This window comes from Catharus ustulatus, chromosome 1, assembly GCF_009819885.2.
Source record: "Catharus ustulatus isolate bCatUst1 chromosome 1, bCatUst1.pri.v2, whole genome shotgun sequence".
Taxonomy (NCBI): Eukaryota; Metazoa; Chordata; class Aves; order Passeriformes; family Turdidae; genus Catharus; species Catharus ustulatus.
In genome coordinates, this window is record NC_046221.1 from 59,109,430 (window position 1) to 59,131,086 (window position 21,657).

Consider the following 21,657-nt stretch of genomic DNA (forward strand, 5'->3'; position numbering starts at 1 on the left):
TGATAATAAGGTCCCACTTCAGTGATTGCTCTCACAAGCAGAGGCTCACCCCACAGCAGAAGCAGCAGCTCTGGGCTGGGCTCTGGCAGCAGCAGAGAATTCCTTTCCCCAGGTAGCAGCTCTGACCGTGCTCCTCCAAAGCCAAGAGAGAGGAGAGAGAGAGGAGAGAGACAGCTGCTGCCCCAGCCCCATCTTTTATCAGCCCAGTTCTGGAGGTATCTCTGCCGCTTGGAGAGAAACTCCCAGAGAAGAGAAGTGCAACCAGATGCCCTCCTCCCCTGAGCTTGGCCACTTCTTTTGTTTTTCTTAAGTACCCAGTCATTAGTGTTTCCTAGAAACTTCTGGGAAAAAATTCTGTAAGTAAAATGGAACAAAAAGAAAGAAACCTAACACCCAACACTTTCAGCAGAAAGTACCATTATATATCTGGTATTACACTGTAACCTCCAGCAATTTTTGTCTAAATGCTACAATTGCCCCCCAATCCCAATAAATCGATCCTTCACTGTAGTAGTTTAAGATTAAAGTCTCTCTTTGCAGCTGATCTTTAGCACCAGGGAGAGACATGCACTTTTTTTTTGTAGATTCCCTTTCTTTTACCAATCTCAGTTTTTGGAGATTTGCAGTGGTACAGAATGGAAACAGGTCCACTGTCTGTCTTACACTGGGCCTCAAATTCCATCAGCAACAACAAGTCTGGAAAAGAAAGCTTGAAAAATAAACTCCAAAAGCTAAAACACAAGTTGGACAAGAGGATCCACTGGGTTTTGAATTATCTCTAAACCAACCTTGTTATTTTGGGTACTGTTTTCTCGCTGTTGTCTAGCTGGAGGTGATGTTATGGGTAGCAGAAGGAGCCAGCAGCATGGGCACTGTGCAGTGCTTCACAAGACAATCCTGATGCTGTGCAACATCAACAGCAAATCAGACAGATCTGTGGTGCAAGACATGCAACTATGGACAGAACAATCCTAAAATGGCTAGCTCGGAAAACACTATGTAAAGATTGCGTGCTGTTTTCCATTACATAATACATAACTGTGGAAGAGCCTACACTGACAGACTTCTGAGTGTTATCAGTCAAGTCTCCTGGACCCTAGGCCAACGAGATGAGCTATGTTTTAGCTATTGTAAAACAGTTGAGCATTTGGAGGAAATTACTGAAGAACTCATTCAGTTTTCTGTTTCTTATGAACTGTGATGTTAGTTACATGAAAAACAAAACAAAGCCTAGCCCAAAAAAAACCATGAGAAAGCTCCAAAATCAAGAACTTCTTTTAACAAATAGAGAGGAAGATGAGATAAATGCATGGGTTGTCTTGTCCATTTTTTTTTTTTCACTACTAGAGTAATTACTGTAGTTGCTGTAGTTAGAGTCCCTGTGTCAGCTATAGTATCCTAAAATGCAGTTTGGGTTCCTGCCTCAACTACTGTCCTGTGAAAGTGCTGAATTGTGTCCCAACAGACACTGTGGTCAGGTCCCAGTACAAGGTGAGAAGCTGCTGATTTTCATTGCAGTTGGAAAGGCACTTTTCTATCAGGGGATGCATCTGTTTGCCAGGTTGATCACCTGTTCAGGAGTAAAGTCACAGATAAAAGGAGGGCCTTTCACTTTGTCCAATATTTAAACAGTTTTGGATTACTTAATAGTTTAGCATAATAGAGGTAGATTAAATCTTAGAGAATAAGAACAAGAAAGTATTCTCCATTTAAACAAAATCCAGGAAGGAGAGACAGAAGAAATATGAATTTTAAAGTCTCTCAGGTTCAGCAACACACTTCTGATGAAAAAGACCTTCTAATCAAATAGAAAAATTCCCTAACCTTTGAAGAAGTAGTAATATAAAGACTTATTTTAAATTAGTGAACAAACAGTAAAACTCCATAAATGTTTATCACCCATAGTGTGACACATTTATTTCATCTGTATTTATCAACATACAATCATCAAGCCAGATTTTGCCTGTATGAGAAGAACAGATTACAGCAAACCATACCTAGCCATATTTAACCATATTTTAGCAAAACGCATTGTCCTCAGATGCCTCGAGAGAGTTCAGTACTCAACCAACTCATTGCTATTGTTGCCTTGGATACAAGAACTGCTTTGAATCAATTTGTTAATTAAGGATTTGAGCTTGGATAACTCTTTGCATTCTGGCTTCAATCCAGCAAAGCACTTAATGCACCTGCGCTCTTTAAACACTAAAATGGTTTCAACAAAGTATGAAAACTTATGACTTTGGAGTTCAATTGTATGCCTAAATCTTGCTGGATTACAGCCAGAGCATTCTATACCTTGCAAGAACAGACTCCAAGCAAGAATTATCATTATGAAAATAAGTAGGATAAATGTGATACTTTTTTTACTAAGTTTTTGTAACAGAAAAAAGGATGAAAGTGTTTGCTTCCTAATTTACAGAAGATTTTTACCTGATTAAAAACCTCAATACATGACTGTTCATCTAATGCATAAAATTAGCTTTATGGGGTCCAATACCATGTGATGTAAATAAACTAAGTACACCATATATGTAATTGCCCCATGACTCCCATAAAAGCACACAGCATTAACAGGAACACACACTGGCTGGGTTCTGCAGAGTAAATTTGCAGTCTTCAGGTCCACAGTATACTAAAGGACTACTGAGTTTACCAACAAATTTTATAAATTAAAAGAGTCATTGCAAATTATCTGCAAATTTTAATGTGAAAGAAGCTTTCTCCAATACCCTTGTCTTCCGATTGTTTGACCCTTATCCCTTACAGCTGAAGCTGAACAATAATGATTCATCGTTATTAACATAAGAGATCAAGTATAATTATTGGGGGTTTTTTGCTAAAGAGAATTGCAGTGTAATCATGGCAATAGGGGAAGGAAAAAGCCTCGCAGTAGTAGAGAACTTTAAATAGAAGGTCTTAGACCATTCTGCAGAGGAACAACTAGGTTGGTTTCTACATTGCTCCCTTCTGCAATTCTTTGAACCCAGGGCTGATGTTGCCTTCCCTTCCCAGGAGACATAGCCTCACTCTGCCCGGGAGCTTTCACTGGTACAGAAGATAATTAGTAACCAGCTGGAGAGTTCGGGGCACTACTGGGAATGAAGCTCAGGTATGTCAGCTGCTTAATTTTCCACTACGAACAGTCAATCCACCCTTCACAGACCTGTTCCACCTAGGGTGGAACATTAGGATATAAAGATGTAGTGTTTAGGCCCCTGGATTTTGTCCTCAGTTGAGCTGGACACACATTCTAAAAGCAGAGTCAGCAGAAGAAAGAATTAGGATTTCATCACATTTGTCACAACAGCACAGCAAATCCCTTTACCACATTCCATGCTCATGACCAAATGAAGAATATCCACTCCCCAGCCTCTTTTCTTCCTCACTCCCTTAAATAATGACTGAATTGGCCAGACAAGCTTTTTGAGTCCAATTATACTCTGCCTTGAACCATGTAATTGACTTTCTGAAAGGGTTACTGTTGTGCTTGAAAGCATTCCAAATGAAGTGGCACAAGTGGAAATGCTCTGCAGCCCTCACGAGAGCAAAAACTGAAGCCTGGGTAGCAGAGACTTTGAGAGTCTATTCTGACATCTAGCCCTTAATATGCCACAGAGATAGCAATGCTTTCCTAGTGAGGAGGGATGCTATGTGTTTGGAATACAATCCAAGATCCCAGCAGGCAATATAAAATTTTTTTAAAGATATTTAGAGACAAAGAAAATATTTTTTCATTTCTCTCCTAATCTCTGCCAAAACAGATTTCAGAGTTCCCTCACTCTGTGCTTGCATTTTTTTAAGTTCATTGTTCTCTGAAGAGTATAGAAAATCCTGACAGACAGAAAAAATCAAGAACATAATAGGAAGTATGTTGTGTAGCTTCTCCCTCTCTCTCCGTCTTACTGAAAACTAAATAAAACTAGGAGAATAACATCTGTAGACCAATTAATAGGCTGAAGCTACTCCCAAGGGACCAGTCATAGTTTAAGCAAACAATTCCTGTTTACCACTCTGAAGGACCATTAGCAAAAGGCTGCATTCAAGTTTTACCGTTCTCTTTTCAGCTTTTTAATTGCCACATATTGAAATACCTATGCCAGCCCTAAGAAAGGAATTCAAACAGATCGACCTGGAGTTTACTAATTAATTTACAGATGGGGACCCCACGTGGTCCATTCAGGAAGCTCAAATTATTCCTGGGATGTGTCCAAACACCTTTTAAATGCTCAGCCTCACCCATATTTGCCATAACTCTCCACCTTAGACTCTGCCAGTGTGTAGCCAGTTCTCACATCTCAGAGATGGAGAGGCTTGGGCACTAACTGCATGCAAACCCAGACCCAGTCCGTGGCCACTGATCTGCCATGTGCCAGCGTTGCTCCCTTCAGTGGCTTCACCCCCAAGAACTGGCCAAACCACATGCTGCCCCTTGTCTGTTAAGCATGCACAATTCTCTCTAGAGTACCAGAAGTCTGCCCACAAACTTCTTGTACACTGCTATTCCAAAAAAGATACAGAAAAAGGGAAGATGATAGACATGAGACACAGACAAGGCTGCATAGAGAAACTTTAGAAGTTCTATCCTGTTCTGTTTCCTGCTGTGTTTTTATTGCTTCTCAGTGCTGAAGAATCTTCCTGTAACCCTTTTACTAGTTCATTTTCTACAAGAGAAAAAGAGAGAAAAACTGCCAGCAAATAGTACTATTCAGAGCACTAGATGTTCTGCAAGTTCTGATTTCTTCATTAATTAGTTAAAATCATTAAGTCATTCCTATGATATCTTCTATTTAAGTCACTTGTGACACAGAAGTGATAAACTGATCAGAGATCTCTACCAGTACCTGGTCTGTGAGCTGCTTCCAAACAAAAACCATGCTGTGAAGATTACTGTACCAGGACAAGAAAATAATTGTAATTGATCAGGATTTTATTTAAAAGATTCAAGACCACTGTTTCACAAGACTGTCAATAAGGACAGTACAATTGCTTGAGGGAAAGTCTCAAGAAAATGCAGTGTCAGTCGAATAAAAAATAATGTATTAAATCAGAAGATATTTTTGAACAGAAAGCTACTTTCTGTTTAATAAAAGTCTATAATTCCTTTACATTTCAAAGAGAAAGCTTGTGTGAAACTACAAATATTCCCAAATAATAATTTCCTAAACCAAAAAAAGAGAGCCATTGTGTACTAAAAGAAAGCACAGTTTCTACATATACAAGTTAGCATGTGGAAAAGACATGGAAGGTTTCACCCATTTTCACCTACCTCCCTTGGTAAATAGTCATCTCTCCCTGACAGTGAAACCAAAACAAAGGATTTAGAGCTTCAGCCCAATGTGTTTAAACAGAAAAGTATAACCTAAAAATAGTTTTCAGTAACTACTGTGTGACCAGTACTGATTCTCTTCTTGGTAATTATAAATCCTAGCCAATTGCACAAAAATCAAAATTAATTTCCCCACTGCTTAAAGAGGTGTACAAGAATCGCGCTATTATGTTTCACCTGTTCAGAAAAGTGTTTGAAGACATCATATCATAGCAGTGAATAAGCCAAGCCTTTAAGAATAATCCTCTTTAAGTATATACAGCTTAAAGCTCTGTTAATATGAGAGGATGATCACATGCTTCAGATCTTATAAGATCTGAAGACTATTAAGATCCATAAGACGATTTTTTTTTTTTTTTTTTAATATTAATAAAATTAGATGCTTAAGACCATGCAAGTAGGAGCCATGGGTCATATATGGCAGAATGCTGTGATGCCCCACCATGAAACATTCACAACTCCATGCTGGCCTTCTTTATGTCAATAATGTGACTGTACAGCTTGCATTAATGACCATATTGCTAAGGCGACCTGAAGCTTCTTGATTAGAGCCATCTGTAATAACAAAGACCACCAACTTATACAAGACAAAGTAGGTGGGGAGAGAGGAGTAACAACAAAATATGTGCCAAACATGCACTTATTGCAAAGAAATATGACAGAGAGAATATGATGGTGTCCTTAATGATTCTTAGAGGAAAGGATAAGGAATGCTTTGTTTTAACTCTCCAAGAGTTAAAAAACATCTTTAGCACATATAACTGGTTGTTTGAGTATGCTGCACTTAAGACTCTGCACATGGATCAGGAAGGTCAGAAAAACATACATGGATGTCATTTGAGTGACATTTTCATATTTGGAGAATATGAATTTGCACATTGGGGAATTTTGTGTTTACAGAGCACTATCTAGTGCTGATGATAAACAACAACATAGGGAAACTCAACTAGTTTGACTTAATAAACAAAATGTACCCTACTCATCAGCAAACAACTAAATGTAAAGCACCTAAGTCCAGGCCTTTGAAAAAAAGAAGTGCCAAAATACAGAGATATCACTAGCTTTCAATTTCCAAATTTGTATCTGTGAAAAAAAAGTAGCATTTATTTTTCCTTAAACCCTCCACAATGTAAAAAGCAGCATGCTGCACTGCAAATTAAATCTCACCTAAAAGTAGGATCACCAACTTTAATTCTCTCAGAGTCCCAAATCTCCATCAATTTGAAAAGGGTTTTCTGGAAAGCTTAAAGACAGAAGGACTAGGACATTTTTCTGTGTGAGAAGCGCATCAGACTCTCTTTGGGACTGAGTGCACTCAGTACATCTCTGAGCAGCTCTCATGGAGCATCACGGAGAAGGGCAGGCCCCAGGGGAAGGGGGCCGCAGAGTGGTTGGGGGTTTTGGGGGGACAGTGGATTGTGTGAGTGAAGTTTGCAGGATGGAGCAAGTGGACATTTCCAAATGTAAGGGGCAAGGTTGAGCAAAGTTTTTCTCCTGGCACATTTATCCATGACAGATGTAGCTGGAAATTTTTCAGTGTAGATCGTGCTGGTAAATGCGACAGAGAATGGGATAGTATGACGAGCATCCGTGCGTTTCAACAGAAGCAGTTTGTCCTTCCTGACACAGTTTTCTGCACCAGGAAGGAGGTGCGTGTGTTGGACTCTTGAGAATACGACAATGCACTCAGCTGGGAAGCCAAGTGCATAGCTTCAGTGCTTGCTCTCAAGATGAAAGGCTGCAAGGAAAAGGCAAGGGGCCAGGTTAGCAAAATCTTTCTGTCCTGGTGCATTTAGCTTTTCAAAGTGGAGAAGCTGTGCAGTTTTGCTGTGGACTCTGTGACACTGAGAGCATGTGTGGTGCAGAAGGGAAGGGATAATCACCTGTACACCTTGCAGTCCATAGGACTTGTGTGGAAGCAGCTGTTGGATGTTTCAAGCTTTTGGGGATCTGTGAGAGTGAGACCCCACTGGTACCTAGAGTTTGAGGGAAGGTGCACATTTCCAGGCTGTGTGATGCAGTACATCGGCCACCAGGTTGGACTTGAGCAAGGAAGAGCATTCTCAGATGACACCACTGCCAGGCCTAGAAAAGACTGGTGCTATGTGCTTTCCTTCTCAGTTCTGCATACTGTGGCCTTCGGGCACTCTTGCAGCCTGAATCTAAACTGAAGGGTTTCCAGCCCTGGCTTGCACAGAGAAATGTGCCAGGAGAGGGGGCAGGGGGAAGAGAAAGTGGGAGATCTTGCTGACCTTGCTCTCTTCTAAGAGTAAATTCTCATTATGTATATTAATGCTGAGTTCAAAACTGCATGGTAAATTATTTCAGATACTGTGGACAAAATTAATGCAATAACCGTACATTAAGAATTTAAAAAGTCAAGTAGGCAAGAAAAAACTGTTGGGTTTGTATCTGCCTACATTCTGGATCACAGTTGTGTGAAAATGGTCTGTGAGCCAGGCACAAAGGTGCATGGCAGGAAGAGCACTGTCACATAGTAAATACCCCAAGGTTTCATTATTAATAACTCTCAGGAGTAGAATGTATAAAGTTTGCTATAGAGATCACTTTTGAGAAATGTTTTGAGAGAAGAAAAATCGCAGTGGTTCCAAAACTGAAAACGCCCAGTAACTCCTTCCACACAAAATGTGCCAGGACAGAGAGCTGTTGGTGTTGCTGGCCTTGATGTTCCTCTGGCAGGGCTTTTTATAGCATACACATTACTGATATGCACTTCCCTTGCAAAATAAGGGCACCATCACTACCTCTCAGTTTCCACAGTACCCAGCTGCAGAATTGAAAATGTCCAGCAAGGGTCCCACACAAAAGATGGCAGGACAAAAAGCTGTTGTTGGCTTTTACCTCCCCCTGTCCCTGTTCAACAGCACCACCAGATAGAGCCATGTCCTTGCCTTGCCAGCTTAAAGGTACCGTAGCATATTCTAACTCGCCTCAAGTGCAACTCCCAAACTGAAAATGTCGAGTAGCTGTTCTCACACAAAAGGAGGCAGGACAGAAAGCTGGCCCTCATCTTCTCCTGGCAGCCTTTCAACAGAACCACCAATCCTGGAGCTAGGTGTTTGTCTTACCAACTAAATGTATTAATACATTCTCTCACTCTCTCTCCGGAGTCCAGCACATTACTCCGATACAGAAAATGCCAGGGCAGACCTCACCTTGCATTTGCAGGCTTCCAAAGGCATAAATCCCACGGTGGCCAGGCAACTGCATGCCTGCTGCTCTTGCACTATCAACTTGTATCCTGTTTCTCTGGCTCAATGCAAGTTTGGAGAGGGAGTGAGCACAGCTCTACCCTTAGCTCCATTTCCTCCTGGGATCTTACTATACCAGAAAGCCTGAACTCTTTTAAACGGGCTCCAGGTTTGCTGCACTGTCTGGAGCTGTTGCTTCTCAGCTCTTCCTGCGTGCAGTACAAGCACTTCTCATGCATCCCTGGCCAAGAACAACTGGGCAAGTTTCGAAAAGTAAAAAGTGTGCTTGTCATTGACTCATGTCATACTTTTGAAAATATTCTACAGTACTACACACCTCTTTTACATTTGTGTGTGGTCAATACTGATCCTCATTCTCCACATTCTCACTCTTCAGGAAACAGGGACTGCTTGGCATGTATTCCTGCTGCTATTCTCAGTGGCTTTTCTTTGCCACACTGCAAGGGTTTTTTTTCCCAAGCTGAACTGAAGAACACTTCGGTCTGCTCCTGCCTACATGTATGCATTGTATTAATGCTTGTGGGCATTGGTTCTGAAATAGATACAGGGGGAAAAAAAGAACAAAACCATAAAATCACCATAAAATAAAAATCCTGTTTCCATTTGCATTCTTTTTTGATTTGTATCCTTATAAGAGTTTTTAGAACTGAAAAAACCCAGTATTTCAGGCAAATAATGGTCTCATTTTACTCAGTGTCACTGAGTTCTGAGGTGAGGAGAGAGGGAAGTTGTTTTGGAATAAACCTACATCAATTACCTAGTCCAGGTACTGACCAATATTTCAGCTCAGCACTTGCTCTACCACCTAAACCTCTCCTGCAACTAAATCCTCACCGTCAAGAGACCAGCTCCAAGAGTGACTGGACTTAAAAGTGTTCCTAGCTCTCATTTTTGAAGATCCAGATGCTCCTTGGCAGCCTGTTCAGAGCCCTAGCATCACAGGAACTACTTCCTAAGTCCTATGCCACTGTCCTTTGCATCTCTCAAATTTACAGACAACCTACTCTATGATTTAAGCTTAACTTCACAAACTCATTAAGAAATACCACAAAAAAGCAAATGATAAAGATGGACACAATCCTTTTCTTCAGAACACTCTAGCATGTGAATTTACCTATTCACCACTCAAGTCATGGTGTTGCACAGCTTATAACAAATAAGGTTTAATACTGTGGAACTTACGTACCCAACAGACAAGTGCACTCCTACTTCCTCCTCCATCATGCTGCATTTACTACCTGACATCAAAAAGCATGAAAGCCTCAGGAGTTCAGCACCTGCTGGATCTGTGATCTGTGTTTACTGCCATAAGTTAATGAATTCTTACCTCACTTCCTAATATATTTAAGGACTGCAGGAGATAGCAATTTGCAGGTGAGAATTGGTGCAAAATTGTCCTGTAGCTCTTTCTTATGAGATCATTAGGAAATATAACAAACTATCATCAGAAATAAGGCTTCAATTGCATTTTGCCCTGACCAGCCTTGCACGTGAATTCACCTATAAAAACACAGGCCTTGAGCCAAGCCAGAAACTTGGGCACTGCATCACTGCTGTTCTAGTCTGAGCAACAGACATCTTGATTGTGTTATAAAGGAATGAAAAAAAGAAAAACCAAAATAATTGTTTATATGTTTAAATAGACCCATTCTTTTTAGACCAGGACAACCTTCTGATACACTTTAGGTCTTAAACAATATTTACAAAACTAGAGTTAGAGTTCCTAAAAAGGAATGGAAGCAAAACATTTTTATTGAGCTCCTAAACTAAACTACTCAACAGTTTCAAATGCAAAACACTCCAGTTCAGAAAAGCAGATTTTATTTCAACGAGCAGCACATACATACAACATTTTCAAAATATACATATCTGGAAACAAGAGACTGCATTTCATTAACCACCTTGCTGTGGTTTATAAACTGTTGAATTATATTTAGAACCAGGTGGAGTTTCTGCACCATAGCCTTCCTATGAGTTGGATGCTCTCACGTTTCATCATTGGTATAATGATGCAAAATAATGGTAACTGCCAGTACCTCATAGAAAAGAACCCACACAGTTTGTCTGTTCACTGGAGGTTTACTTATCACCTGGAGGTTTCAGCTACCTAAGTATTTTAAATACAGAAATGTTACATTTAACAGGTGTGGCAAATAATGTACTTCTGGGAAACACTTAATGCACATTGTAGACAAATTTGACTGGCTGTATACATCTCTGAAGGAAGGTCCCTGAACCGTTACTTTCTAACAGAAGCAACATAGCAGCATTTTGGTTAGAAAAAAAAAAGACAATCTTTCCTAAAACCCTTCCCTTTTATTAAGATGCAGAACAAAGATTAAAATAATCAAAAGTTGCTTACATTTCTGTATCTTTAAAAAATACAATTGCATTACCAATTATTTTGTTTTACCACAGCTTAAGAAGTGTCAGAATATGCTATATATAAATATCCTAAGCCATCCACCATTTGTTAATTCACCATTTATTAATTTTCTACATAAATCTGCTTAAAATATTATTTAAATATAACATCTTATTAAGAAAAAAACCACGTAATCAAAGGATTCAGCTTGCAGCTAATTTTCAATGCACTAGAACACAATGAAGCTGCTCGAATTATGGCAAAAAATGTTGTTTTCTTATGGTGGGGGTGTGTTGTGTTTGAAAAACACATGCAAACAGATTAAGAATAAATGGTGATCACTTCACGTCCACTGCCTCGGACTAGGAGAACTCTATCTAGACCTTCTGTCAAAACTTCTAGAAATTCCATGTCTGAAACACCATTTGGTCAAGGAATTTATTCAGAGGAGAAACAAAATATCTAGTAATCTTTCAAAAAGTCTAGTAGTCTTTCAAAAATAGAGTTCAACAATTTCATTGAAGAGTTTTTTTGTGTCACCCTTTACTGTCCTGTTACCTGGTTATTCAAGTGAAGTGAGGTCTAACTTGGGGGAAATTCCTAGTTTTGCCCTAAGCACCTACAAAAAAAGGCTAAGAATAGGAAATTTTAAAATTAGTTCAAAGTTGAGAAATACTTTATATATCAATAACCACCTCCCCCATTATCAAGATTTTAATTTTTTTTAACTCTCTTTGTGTCATTTTCTTAAAGGCAGACTTATGCTTACCATATTTAGTAAAGGTTATCCCAACAGGTAATGGCAGAACCACAAAAACAAAATTCTTCATTTCTAGAAATATGGAATCAATACATTAGAGGATACAGTTTTCATCTCCTTTTCTGTTTTTAGGAGGTCCGGGCATATTCAGGAGAACTAGCTGAGCATCCTGTGATTTATTAAGCACTACTCCATTGAGCTTCACAGCAGTGTGCATTCTTCTCACATTTGACTGATTCCTAGCATGCAAAGAAACATTTTTAAGCATTGTCATAATACTTACATAACTGAATAATATGTTATTTATTTGAAATTATAAGTATGTAAAACAAGCTATTTTCATGGATACAAGTATTTGTACATACTCAAAAGAAATAAAATGCAATACCTTTGACAAGAACATTTAACTCTGAAATTCAAGCAGTTCTAAGTAAATTGTCAGAATGCACAAATCTTCCAGTTGTCAATTATCTTTTATCAAGATGAATCAAAAACTTGGTTTCAAAGATATTAAAGGTCAGACAAGAACCACTAAGAATCCCATTTATTGACTTGTATAAAAAAGTAACTGGATTTATACAAGAATTTCCAAACAAAAAAATTACAGGAATGCAGTGGAAAGATGACAGTATTTATTTTGTACAATAAAAGATTTTGCTCATGCTCCTTTGGAAACATTACAAAATTCTGTAAGCTTCTGTGGTGAAGAAAATTCAGAAACACCACAGAATTTTGAAAAATATGCTAGCTTCTCACGTTGTAACAGTAAGGCAGTAAGCAGTGAACTGAAACTGAGCTTATCCCTTTACATTATCAACATATTTTCCTTGTTGCACCTACAAAAATAATTGTTGTAGATCTGTGCACAAGAAGAAAAAACTGTTATGATTTTAAAAATGTCCTTATTTTAGTATCTTTTTGTATGGTTGAATGGTTTTTCAGAACAAAAGAAAAGAAGAGTTTCCTTACAGTTCCTGAGAAACAGCTGTGTAAAGTTAGCTGAGGCTAGAAATTGATCATATGCTACAGTGTGACCAAAATATTCAGACTCTACCTTCGTCCATTTGTCCAAAAGATCTGCTGCCTAAAAATAGTTTGGTTTTTTGGGTTTGTTTTTTGGTTTGGTTTGGTTTTTTCAATACATAGTTTAAAGGCATTTGGCCTGAAATTTAGTGACCAGTGGAAACCAGCCCTATCAATTAAATTGATTCTTCATGCTCTGCCACCTCTCATCTTCCCCCTAACAAGAGAATGACATTTCTTAAACTGAGTTTATCAGTCCCTCCTGGGAGATTTTCTATCATGGTGGACATCTGTCCTAAGAACCAACTGTACAAAAACTATATATGGAACAAAGGAATGCTTGAAGCTCCGCTTTTCAGAAGCAGAATTGCATTTTGAGAAGACCAAACAAGAACTATGAAGAGAGGCAAGACTGTATATAACTGAGATGTATAAATATTGAAAGTGAAACATTGTTAAACTAAAAATAAAATGCAGGATGTAACTTTATGACAGAGCGTGCAAAAATTCAGCACTGAAATAAAGGCTGGTGTTGTGTAAAATGAGGCTAACATCACTTATCCTTCAAGCACTGGTAGAACTGAAATCATAGTAGACAAAGTTAACTTCCAAAATTTTCATAAGAAGCTCAATTTATTAAGCAGATAAAATTAAGAATATGCTGAATTCTGAAAAAAAGCAGAGCATTCAAATGAGTTCCACTCAAGAGATGTAGCATTCCATTTTTGTGTGCTGTCATACCCAATATATGTCCAAACTTCTTATTTCTACACATGCATGGGTTGGTAGAAGTCAGGCAAGAACTGACTTTTGATGAAACATGAAAGTTCACTTTGTGAACAAATATTCCCTATTGTCCAAGTAGTTATAGCACATATATTTAGCACATATATATTCTTACAGAAACTATAACACATGTTTTGTGACTTACCTTGAATAGAAAGTTGATCATATTTAAGAGAACATTAACAAGTCACAATGATGAATATTTTTTCAGGGATGTGCTAAATCATAGGATATTAAACAAGGAACAAAAGAATACATGCATTGCAAAACTATTTAGAAGCATGCATACAATGTACAAGATCACAAGAACTAGAGAACTCAGTCTATGTTGTTTAAATGAAGTGAAATTTAGACTTACAGATTTTCCCATTCTCTATGTGAAAGCGAAGCAAACACATAGGAAAAAAAATTATGCCATCAGGTACATTTTTTAAGTCAACAATATCAATATACTGTACAGGTACATAAAGTTTGAACTGCAATTTCTACCCAACTACACACAGTAGTCTTAAAATAATAATATCTGAAATCAGTGTCTTGCACAATTCCGAAGTAGTAATAACAAACGTTTCAAAGATATAAATTTTAAAAATCCCTATTGATTAGAGTATAATGCAGCCTAGGACAATGCTTTGGAGCATGAGCACAATAATTTTTGGAATGTGCAGAAGGCAAACTGTTTCTAAAGAGCTCAAAGCAAATCCACAAAACAACTTAGGATTTTAAGGTACTAATTTTAAATAGGCTTTCTAACTGCATTGCCTACAAGTCCTAGATTTAACATGTGTTTCATTTAGATATTAATATTTCCTTTGACATCCACAGTTTTGCTTTGGTCATGCATAGAAAATAATTTAAGCTATGCTTCTAAGCACATTCTTCCAGAACTAAGAAAAGATGCATGTGAGTGCTGTAAACCACAACATGAGGAAACAAACAAGTTGATTTCCTTCTGACATTGTTTTTGTGTCTACTACATTGGTTTGATGTAGGGAGTAGTTCTTATCTATTTAAGAAAAAACCATTAAGGAATATTTAAACAGGAAATACTTAACATAGCATGACATATATATTTACACAAGTTTTCTATTTCCTGAATTTACAGGATGCGGGTTGAATGTCCATTAAAAAACCAAACAATAACAACAAAAAAAGCCCCACCTCCCTCTCTTCCCAACAAAACACCCCTCACACACAAAAAACCTGCACCCAAAATCAAAACCACAAGCTAAACGTCTTGAAAGACTATTTGCTTCTTTGGTACTCCCTCTAATACCAAAAACAATAAAAATGCAGGGACATATACACTAATTTTTCACCCACAGGAAAAAAGAAAAAGTTATCATTAAGCTTTTTAACATATCTACTTTCTGGTATTATCCAAAAGTTGAGTTTACAGATTGAAGTCTGTCATATTTAAACTTCACTCACAACACTGTTTTGAATGACTCTTTACAGTCATTCCACCCAAGTCTATGCTATTTTTATAAGGATGGCATTTAAGTACATGAGAAGATTATTTTTGTATTCAATTTTAAATAAGGCAGAATCTCCTAAAAAACAAAACCCAGATAAAACAATAAACTAAAACCTCACCCTCCCACACACAAATTAAAATACGCACAATTAAATACAAAGCTCCAAATACCACATGCATACTTACGGCTTCATGTTGAAAATATCTTTAAAGCCAGACACATTGGAATCCTTGTTTTTATGCTTTTCCGCTACAAACTTTTCTTTAGTCCAGGTCATATGCACTTTCTCTGGCACAGCAGCTGCCACACTTGCTTCAGCTGCTGGAGCAGAGCGTGAGGCAGTGTTTTTATCATGGATCAGCTGGGCCTGGCCACAAAACAAATAATCGCCCCAAGATTCAGCCAAAACCAGCATTTGTAAATTACATGTTATTAAAATTTTGAAAAGGAGTTTTACAGTGGTAGAACTAAAGAAGCTAAAGAAAAATGCACCTTACTTTGTGAACAAACGTGAGACTATTGCGACTTCAGCATGAAGTGAAATTGCTTGTAAAAATGTTCTTATTTGATTATATTTGCAAGACTACATCTATGTGCAACATTACTTATGTAATGAACTAAGGTGAGGTTGAATTCCACCAGAGAATACTTTATGAACATCAGGGTGGTTTTACCAATGAAAAACTTGAAATCCAGTACCCTCATTGTTCACAAGTTATTTTCTCAGATACTGTTGTAAACATTGTCCATTTCATATGCCTTTAGCTGAACTACCACATGAGTCTTATGATGCCACTATGGGACTGGTTGAATTGAAGGTTAGCTATAGATTTAGATTACTAAATTAGATTATTTATGCATGTAAGAGGATATTACACAACAAATCCAACCAATCTAGCCATGAAGGGGCCTTCTCTTCCCTTTTAACAGTAGAAACGCAAATCAACTGCAAGAACATAAAAGTGCACATGCATGTCGGAAGAATATTGTGTTTTCTATTTTCCATTTCCCTTCCTTCTTTGGAGGAAAAAAAGATTAAATATTTAACACATTATTTACTTACTTTTCCTCATAATACTTTGTCCATAGGCTTCTCTATTTTCATCAAATGTAACACAAACACAATATCTTAGACTCTAAAAATTAGAAGTGAATTGCTATTTAGAGGTGGGATTCTTTTTGTACTTTGGAGTTTTCTGTTTTGGAGGTGGTGTTTCTTTTTTCCTGTGATTGTTTGTTTGCTTTCTTTTTGTTTAAGATATTTAACAATTCTGAAAGCTATTCAGGGACTTGTTAAATCATGAGTTGAAGCTCCTGTTCCGTTCGGGAACCTTAATTATTCATAAGTTAGACATGTTTATGGTCCCTCCACATACCTGGTAATTAAGAGTTCCATGCAGGTCAATAAAAAGCATGAGTAAAATCCAAGCAGATGACAATACTACTTTTGTTCTCAGAAAAGTAATTCCTCTAGTGGTTCACAAACTGTAATTGCAGGTGGCTTTAAATACCTCTGAGCTTCGGTATACTACCTAAATTGTTTCCTATTGTTTCCCTATCCTTCAGGATTTCCAAATTCTGGAGTTCAGTTCTGAGACTCACATAAATATCTCTTGGTATGATGATCTTCCTATGTTCACAGATGATTAAATGATGAGCCAAGACCACAAATCAGAATAGAATACAGTTCTATCATGAGAATTTAAAAAACTAATACATGCCAATATTGTAAATACCATGCAGCAGTATCTGATGAACTAAAATTTCAGAAGATCAGCTGTAAGATAAGTTCAGTGTAACTATGCTTCAATGGAAGAAAATTTGCCATTTTTAGAAAGATAGTGAGACCAAGAGAAATTCTGAACCTATAATACAGGTTTATAAAAATGCAAACACAACAAAAGCACATTTTTTTTACTGCTAGTTTGATAATAAGTTCAATTAATGATACACAACACGTTTCTCTCTCACTCCATGACAAAAAGGAAATACAAAGGTGTACGGCACTTCTACAAACTAGGCTACACATTTTACATAGGAGCAACACTTCAAGTGCACACTAAACTCATTGGTTACATCAGTCTATTTCCTTTCAATGTCACCACACAGAATGCAGTAATGACATATATGGGTTAATAATGGCTTGCAAATAAAAATGGCTTGCACTCCTTAAAAGACCTAGCATATCAATACAATCTCTGAGAATCTTCAGTATTTCAGTAGAGGAACTACAAAGGAAGTCAATGGTTTGTGAAAGCACAAAATACATTTATTAATGTGGCCCCCTGATTCTGGCTCTTAAGAAAACAGGCAGTCTCAGAAATGTGTTTCTTTTATGGAAAATAAGTGTGAGAAAGAATATAGTTCATGTCACAGAAGTATCATCTAGAGACAAGAAATATAGAATAAGATAATTAATTTAGAAAAAATATTGAAACTGTTCTATAACAGTGAGTGATTAAGTTGTTCATGTGTACAACTGTTCATGTGTTGAGTTTGCAATAGTGGTACTTGAAGTGTTGCAACGGAAAATATGTCTAGTCATGGTCAGCACTATGTCCAACTACCTCTTCCTCTTGATAATCATTAGTCATCAGTGCCTGAGCATCTTGGACAATGGACAATGGACTGGAGTAGCTTTCTCTTGAAATTGAGCCTCGAGACTCATCTGTGATGCTCTGAATCTGGGACAAAAAGGTTACCAATGACAAAAAAAAAAGTCTACAGGAAAAAGCAGATATCATATTATTCTTCATTTTAATAGATGAGATGTGGTATCAACTTATAAGACTTTTTAAAATGTTTAGTAGTTACTTATGAAGTCCCTTTACAGACATTAGTGAAAACATGAAGCCAGTTGAGTCCTTCAGTCTCTATGGGAAGTTCAAATATTCACATGTTTTTGGGGGTCACATCCTTTCATATATGTATATATTTAGGTGAATTTTTCCACTCAACTACAATCGAAACTGTGAAAAAAATTAAAGCACATGAGAAAGCTACTTTTCAACTGTAAAAACCTAAAAAAATCAAATGATTCACAAACTATAATTGTGCTCCTCACCTGCATGCACCCAAATGTCTGCCAATCTTACCTAACAGCACAACCCAACACAATTTGTTGGTGGAAATGATTATTATCTTCTCACTGGTCCCCTTATCACCACCTTGCTCAAGAGTTCTTAGTGAGGAACAACCAGAGAAAGAAGCCAACAACCATCAAAAAGGGAAGCAAGAAAGTGAATGAGGCTCTACATTTTTTCTCCCCTTTGTAGCACTATTGACTAAGTCGAATAAATAAATGTTTGCCAGTTACACTTAAGTTGCCTATGTTACACTTTGCAGGCACATAGTATATTTGCACCAAAATAGAAGCAAATTGACCAAGTTTTCCAAAAAAGTAAACAAAAATCTGGTGAGTCCTCAATCCCCAGTTTTACAACAAAACCCAGAGGCAAGATCAAATCAGCTCTGTTCTTAAAAAGTGACAGGAGAAGGGAGGGTGAGGGTGATTGCTCAGGGATAAAAGCATGCCTATGACTGAAACAGCAAATCTACGCTGTACAAAACCAAATTCTCTTCTTAGGGAAGGTATGAGCATCATTTGAAGGCATATACGCACAAAAGTGAGGTTAAAGTACTGATCTTGGTGGTAACAGGAAACCAAATTACACTCACTATTCAGAGCTGGAATACCAGGTTATATTTGAATGCCTGAAGACAAATATTAAAAAGAAAAGCAACACCAATTTGAACTACTAATACTAATAAAATAAATGTTTTGGACATCAGCAAAAAATTGAAAAGAATGGCTCAGCTCATTTAAGGAAAGATGATCAGAGTAAGAATGGGCTGGGCACACTGAGTGCATATACCAATCTTGTACCTCCAGAGGAAGCGAAGACATAAACCACATTTTCTTGGAAATACAAAAGAACAAGGTAGATTCAGATATCCTAATCAGAAACAATAGATGGATATGACTTCTATTTTTGTACGAGACACTAAGTATTAGAGGTTTTTGGAATTAACAATGGTTTTACTTCAGACCCCGAAATAAATTCAGTGGTATTTTAAATGTTTCAGATTTTACCCTGCCTGGTAAGAAGGAAGAAACTGATGCTATAATGGTGATGGTAAAGTGCAGATAAAAGTGAGTAACAAGGAAAGAAAATTATATGGAGGAAACAGAAAGACATAAAAACTTCCAAGCAAACAATACTCTGAATTATAATCCAGATTCCAACCAGCTCAGAGCTGAGAGGAATTCTTTCATCTCCTCTGCAATTTATGTGCTATAGAATACAGAGCACTAGCTCCTACTAGTCACGTGGAAGTCAAGTCCTTCAAAATCTATAACAGATAAATCACTCAAAGTCCACTGGAAAAATACTACTGTTCAGTAAAGAAACAATAAGACTGAATATGATGTACAGAGAAGTTTGGATTTCTTTACGGGAAAGATGTTAGGCAAGCTCAAATTGAAAGAAAACTACCATGACATGGATAAGAAAGGGGATTTTTTTACAGCAATAAACTGTAACAACAGCAGGCATCTTTAGGAACCTTTAAAAAATCCTGTGAGGTGGAAAAATGAATAGAGAGAAGAGGAAAAATAAAAGGAAAAAAACCCATAAAAACCCGAAACTACTCAGACTTGTATGGTTAACACCAAAAAAGAAAAGCCTCAAGAAAAAAATCTAGCTGTTTTACAAATGAGCAATTAAACACAGTAGAGTTCTCTTGTTTGCAATGGGATGGAAATAATTTATGTGATGGCAAAGCCAGAGCATTCACTATCCTCTACATCACTTGCTTGATATCAAGACATATCTTGCTTGGTTATCAAGACTAAAAAGTCTTGATAATATGGAAAGAGTTAGCAGAATAGATGAGGGAGCAGAAGCACAAGCCAAAAGGAAAAAACTTATATAAGTTACACATATTCAGAAAAATACAGCTGAATGAAGCTTGCTGATACAATATGCAAAATAGTAAGTGTAGGGGAGCAGCAAAACCAGCATTTCCATTTTGATATTATATGATTATAGTTTGTTGGTCTAATTTTGGTTCAGAAAAAAATAGTTGATCCATAAAATGTTCAAATTAATGCAGAAACTAAAACACAGTGTGATTTGAACAAATCTGTATTATATTGTACAATATGATGTATTTGTAAGTCATATGAGGACTGGTTGAAAGAGGTAGAGTTCTCTAGCATGAAGAAAAGGACACTCAGGAAGACTTTCTCACTCTACTCAACTACCTGGAAGACAGTTGTAGTGAGGTGGGGTTGGTCTCTTTTCCCCAAGAACAAATGACAGGACAAGCAGAAATGGCGTTAAGTAGTATGAGAGGATATTTAGATTGGACATTAGGAAAAATTTCTTCAGAGACAGGGTTATCAAGCATTTGAATAGGCTGTCCAGGGAACTGGCTGAAGTTGAGTCCCTGGAGGTATTTAAACAACATGTAGATATGGCACTTGGGATACTGTTTAGTGATGGACTTGGCAGGGTTGGGTTAGGTTAGTCAGACTTGACTTAAAGGTCTTTTTCAACCTAAATGATTCTATGATCCTAAGACCAAATCAATCAAAGATAGCCAGTCTAGTTGCATAATCATGAATTTTAGCTATACTGATGTCAAGTTTGGAAAGGTTCTGAATGTATTCCACACTGATACTCAAATGTTTTGCTGATCAGCACTTGCACTCAACAAAAACAGAAAAACTCTTAAAATCTGTTTGAATAAAAATTATTTCTTTCCCCATGTAACTTTGACCTTGCAAGTAAAACTGGTTGTAGAAAAACACAATGCAGTTATGGAAGTTTTTGACTAGTTAGAAACTGATTAGAAGCTACAGTCAAAAGATAGTACTTTTTGATTTTTCACAGAACATCCTGTCAAGTTTAAGTTCCTACCTCCCTTTCTCTTTCATTCTTTGATAGCTGCATCTGTTTTAGCATCTGAGATCGCTGTTCCATCATAAGTGTCTTCTCATATGTGAACGCAGAAATGTCATTTTCAAACTGCAAAATAAATTGGCATTAAAAACACCAGAAGAAAAGTACTATTTAGAAGAACAACATTTAGACAGTGTATCTCTCACACCTTTATTCATTTGGTCGTCCTGGATATATTCATGGCATTAGAGTAATCCTAAGCATATAATTGATCAATCACTTCTGTCCTCATTCTTAAAACCTAATATTCAAACAGCAGTGTAACATATCTCTTACACTCTGGAACATTCTCAGAATTAAATATTACCCACAGAAGAAAATAATTAATTTTATTTATGTAGTGGCTTAACCCCAGCCAGCAACCAGGGCTCATGCAGACTCTTACTCCCCCCACAAGTGGATTCGGGGGAGAATCAGAAGGATAAAAGATAGAGAATTCATGGGTTGAGATAAAGACAGTTTAATAGGAAAAGCAAAAATTGTGCACACAAGCAAAGCAAAATGAGGAAGTAATTCACTGCTTCCCATGGGCAGGTCCTCATCATGCATACTGGTTACTTGGGAAGAAAAACGGCATGACTTCAAACATTCCCCCCTTCTTCCCTCTTCTCCCCAACTTATATACTGAGCATGACGTCATATGGTCTGGAATATCCCTTTGGTCAGCTGGGGTCACCTGTCCTGGCTGTGTCTCCTCCCAGTCTCCCTCAACTTCCT

At 37.4% G+C, this 21,657-nt stretch overlaps 1 protein-coding gene across 3 annotated transcripts in view; it reads right to left on the reverse strand.

Annotated features, from left to right (window-relative positions):
* Nucleotides 1–10,366: 10,366 nt before the first annotated feature.
* SLC12A7 (solute carrier family 12 member 7) overlaps nt 10,367–21,657 on the reverse strand; it is a 60,427-nt gene continuing 49,136 nt past the window's right edge. The window contains exons 21-26 of one of the 3 annotated variants that reach the window (XM_033071353.1): nt 20,899–21,006; nt 17,542–17,658; nt 15,160–15,341; nt 13,855–13,869; nt 11,793–11,926; nt 10,367–11,340 (exon numbers count right to left, since the gene is read on the reverse strand). In XM_033071353.1, coding sequence (XP_032927244.1) covers nt 11,249–11,340; nt 11,793–11,926; nt 13,855–13,869; nt 15,160–15,341; nt 17,542–17,658; nt 20,899–21,006 — 648 coding nt within the window. In that variant the 3' untranslated portion in view covers nt 10,367–11,248. The remainder of the gene's footprint in view (nt 11,341–11,792; nt 11,927–13,854; nt 13,870–15,159; nt 15,342–17,541; nt 17,659–20,898; nt 21,007–21,657) is intronic. The other 2 variants (XM_033071335.2, XM_033071344.2) reach the window with 2 other exon arrangements.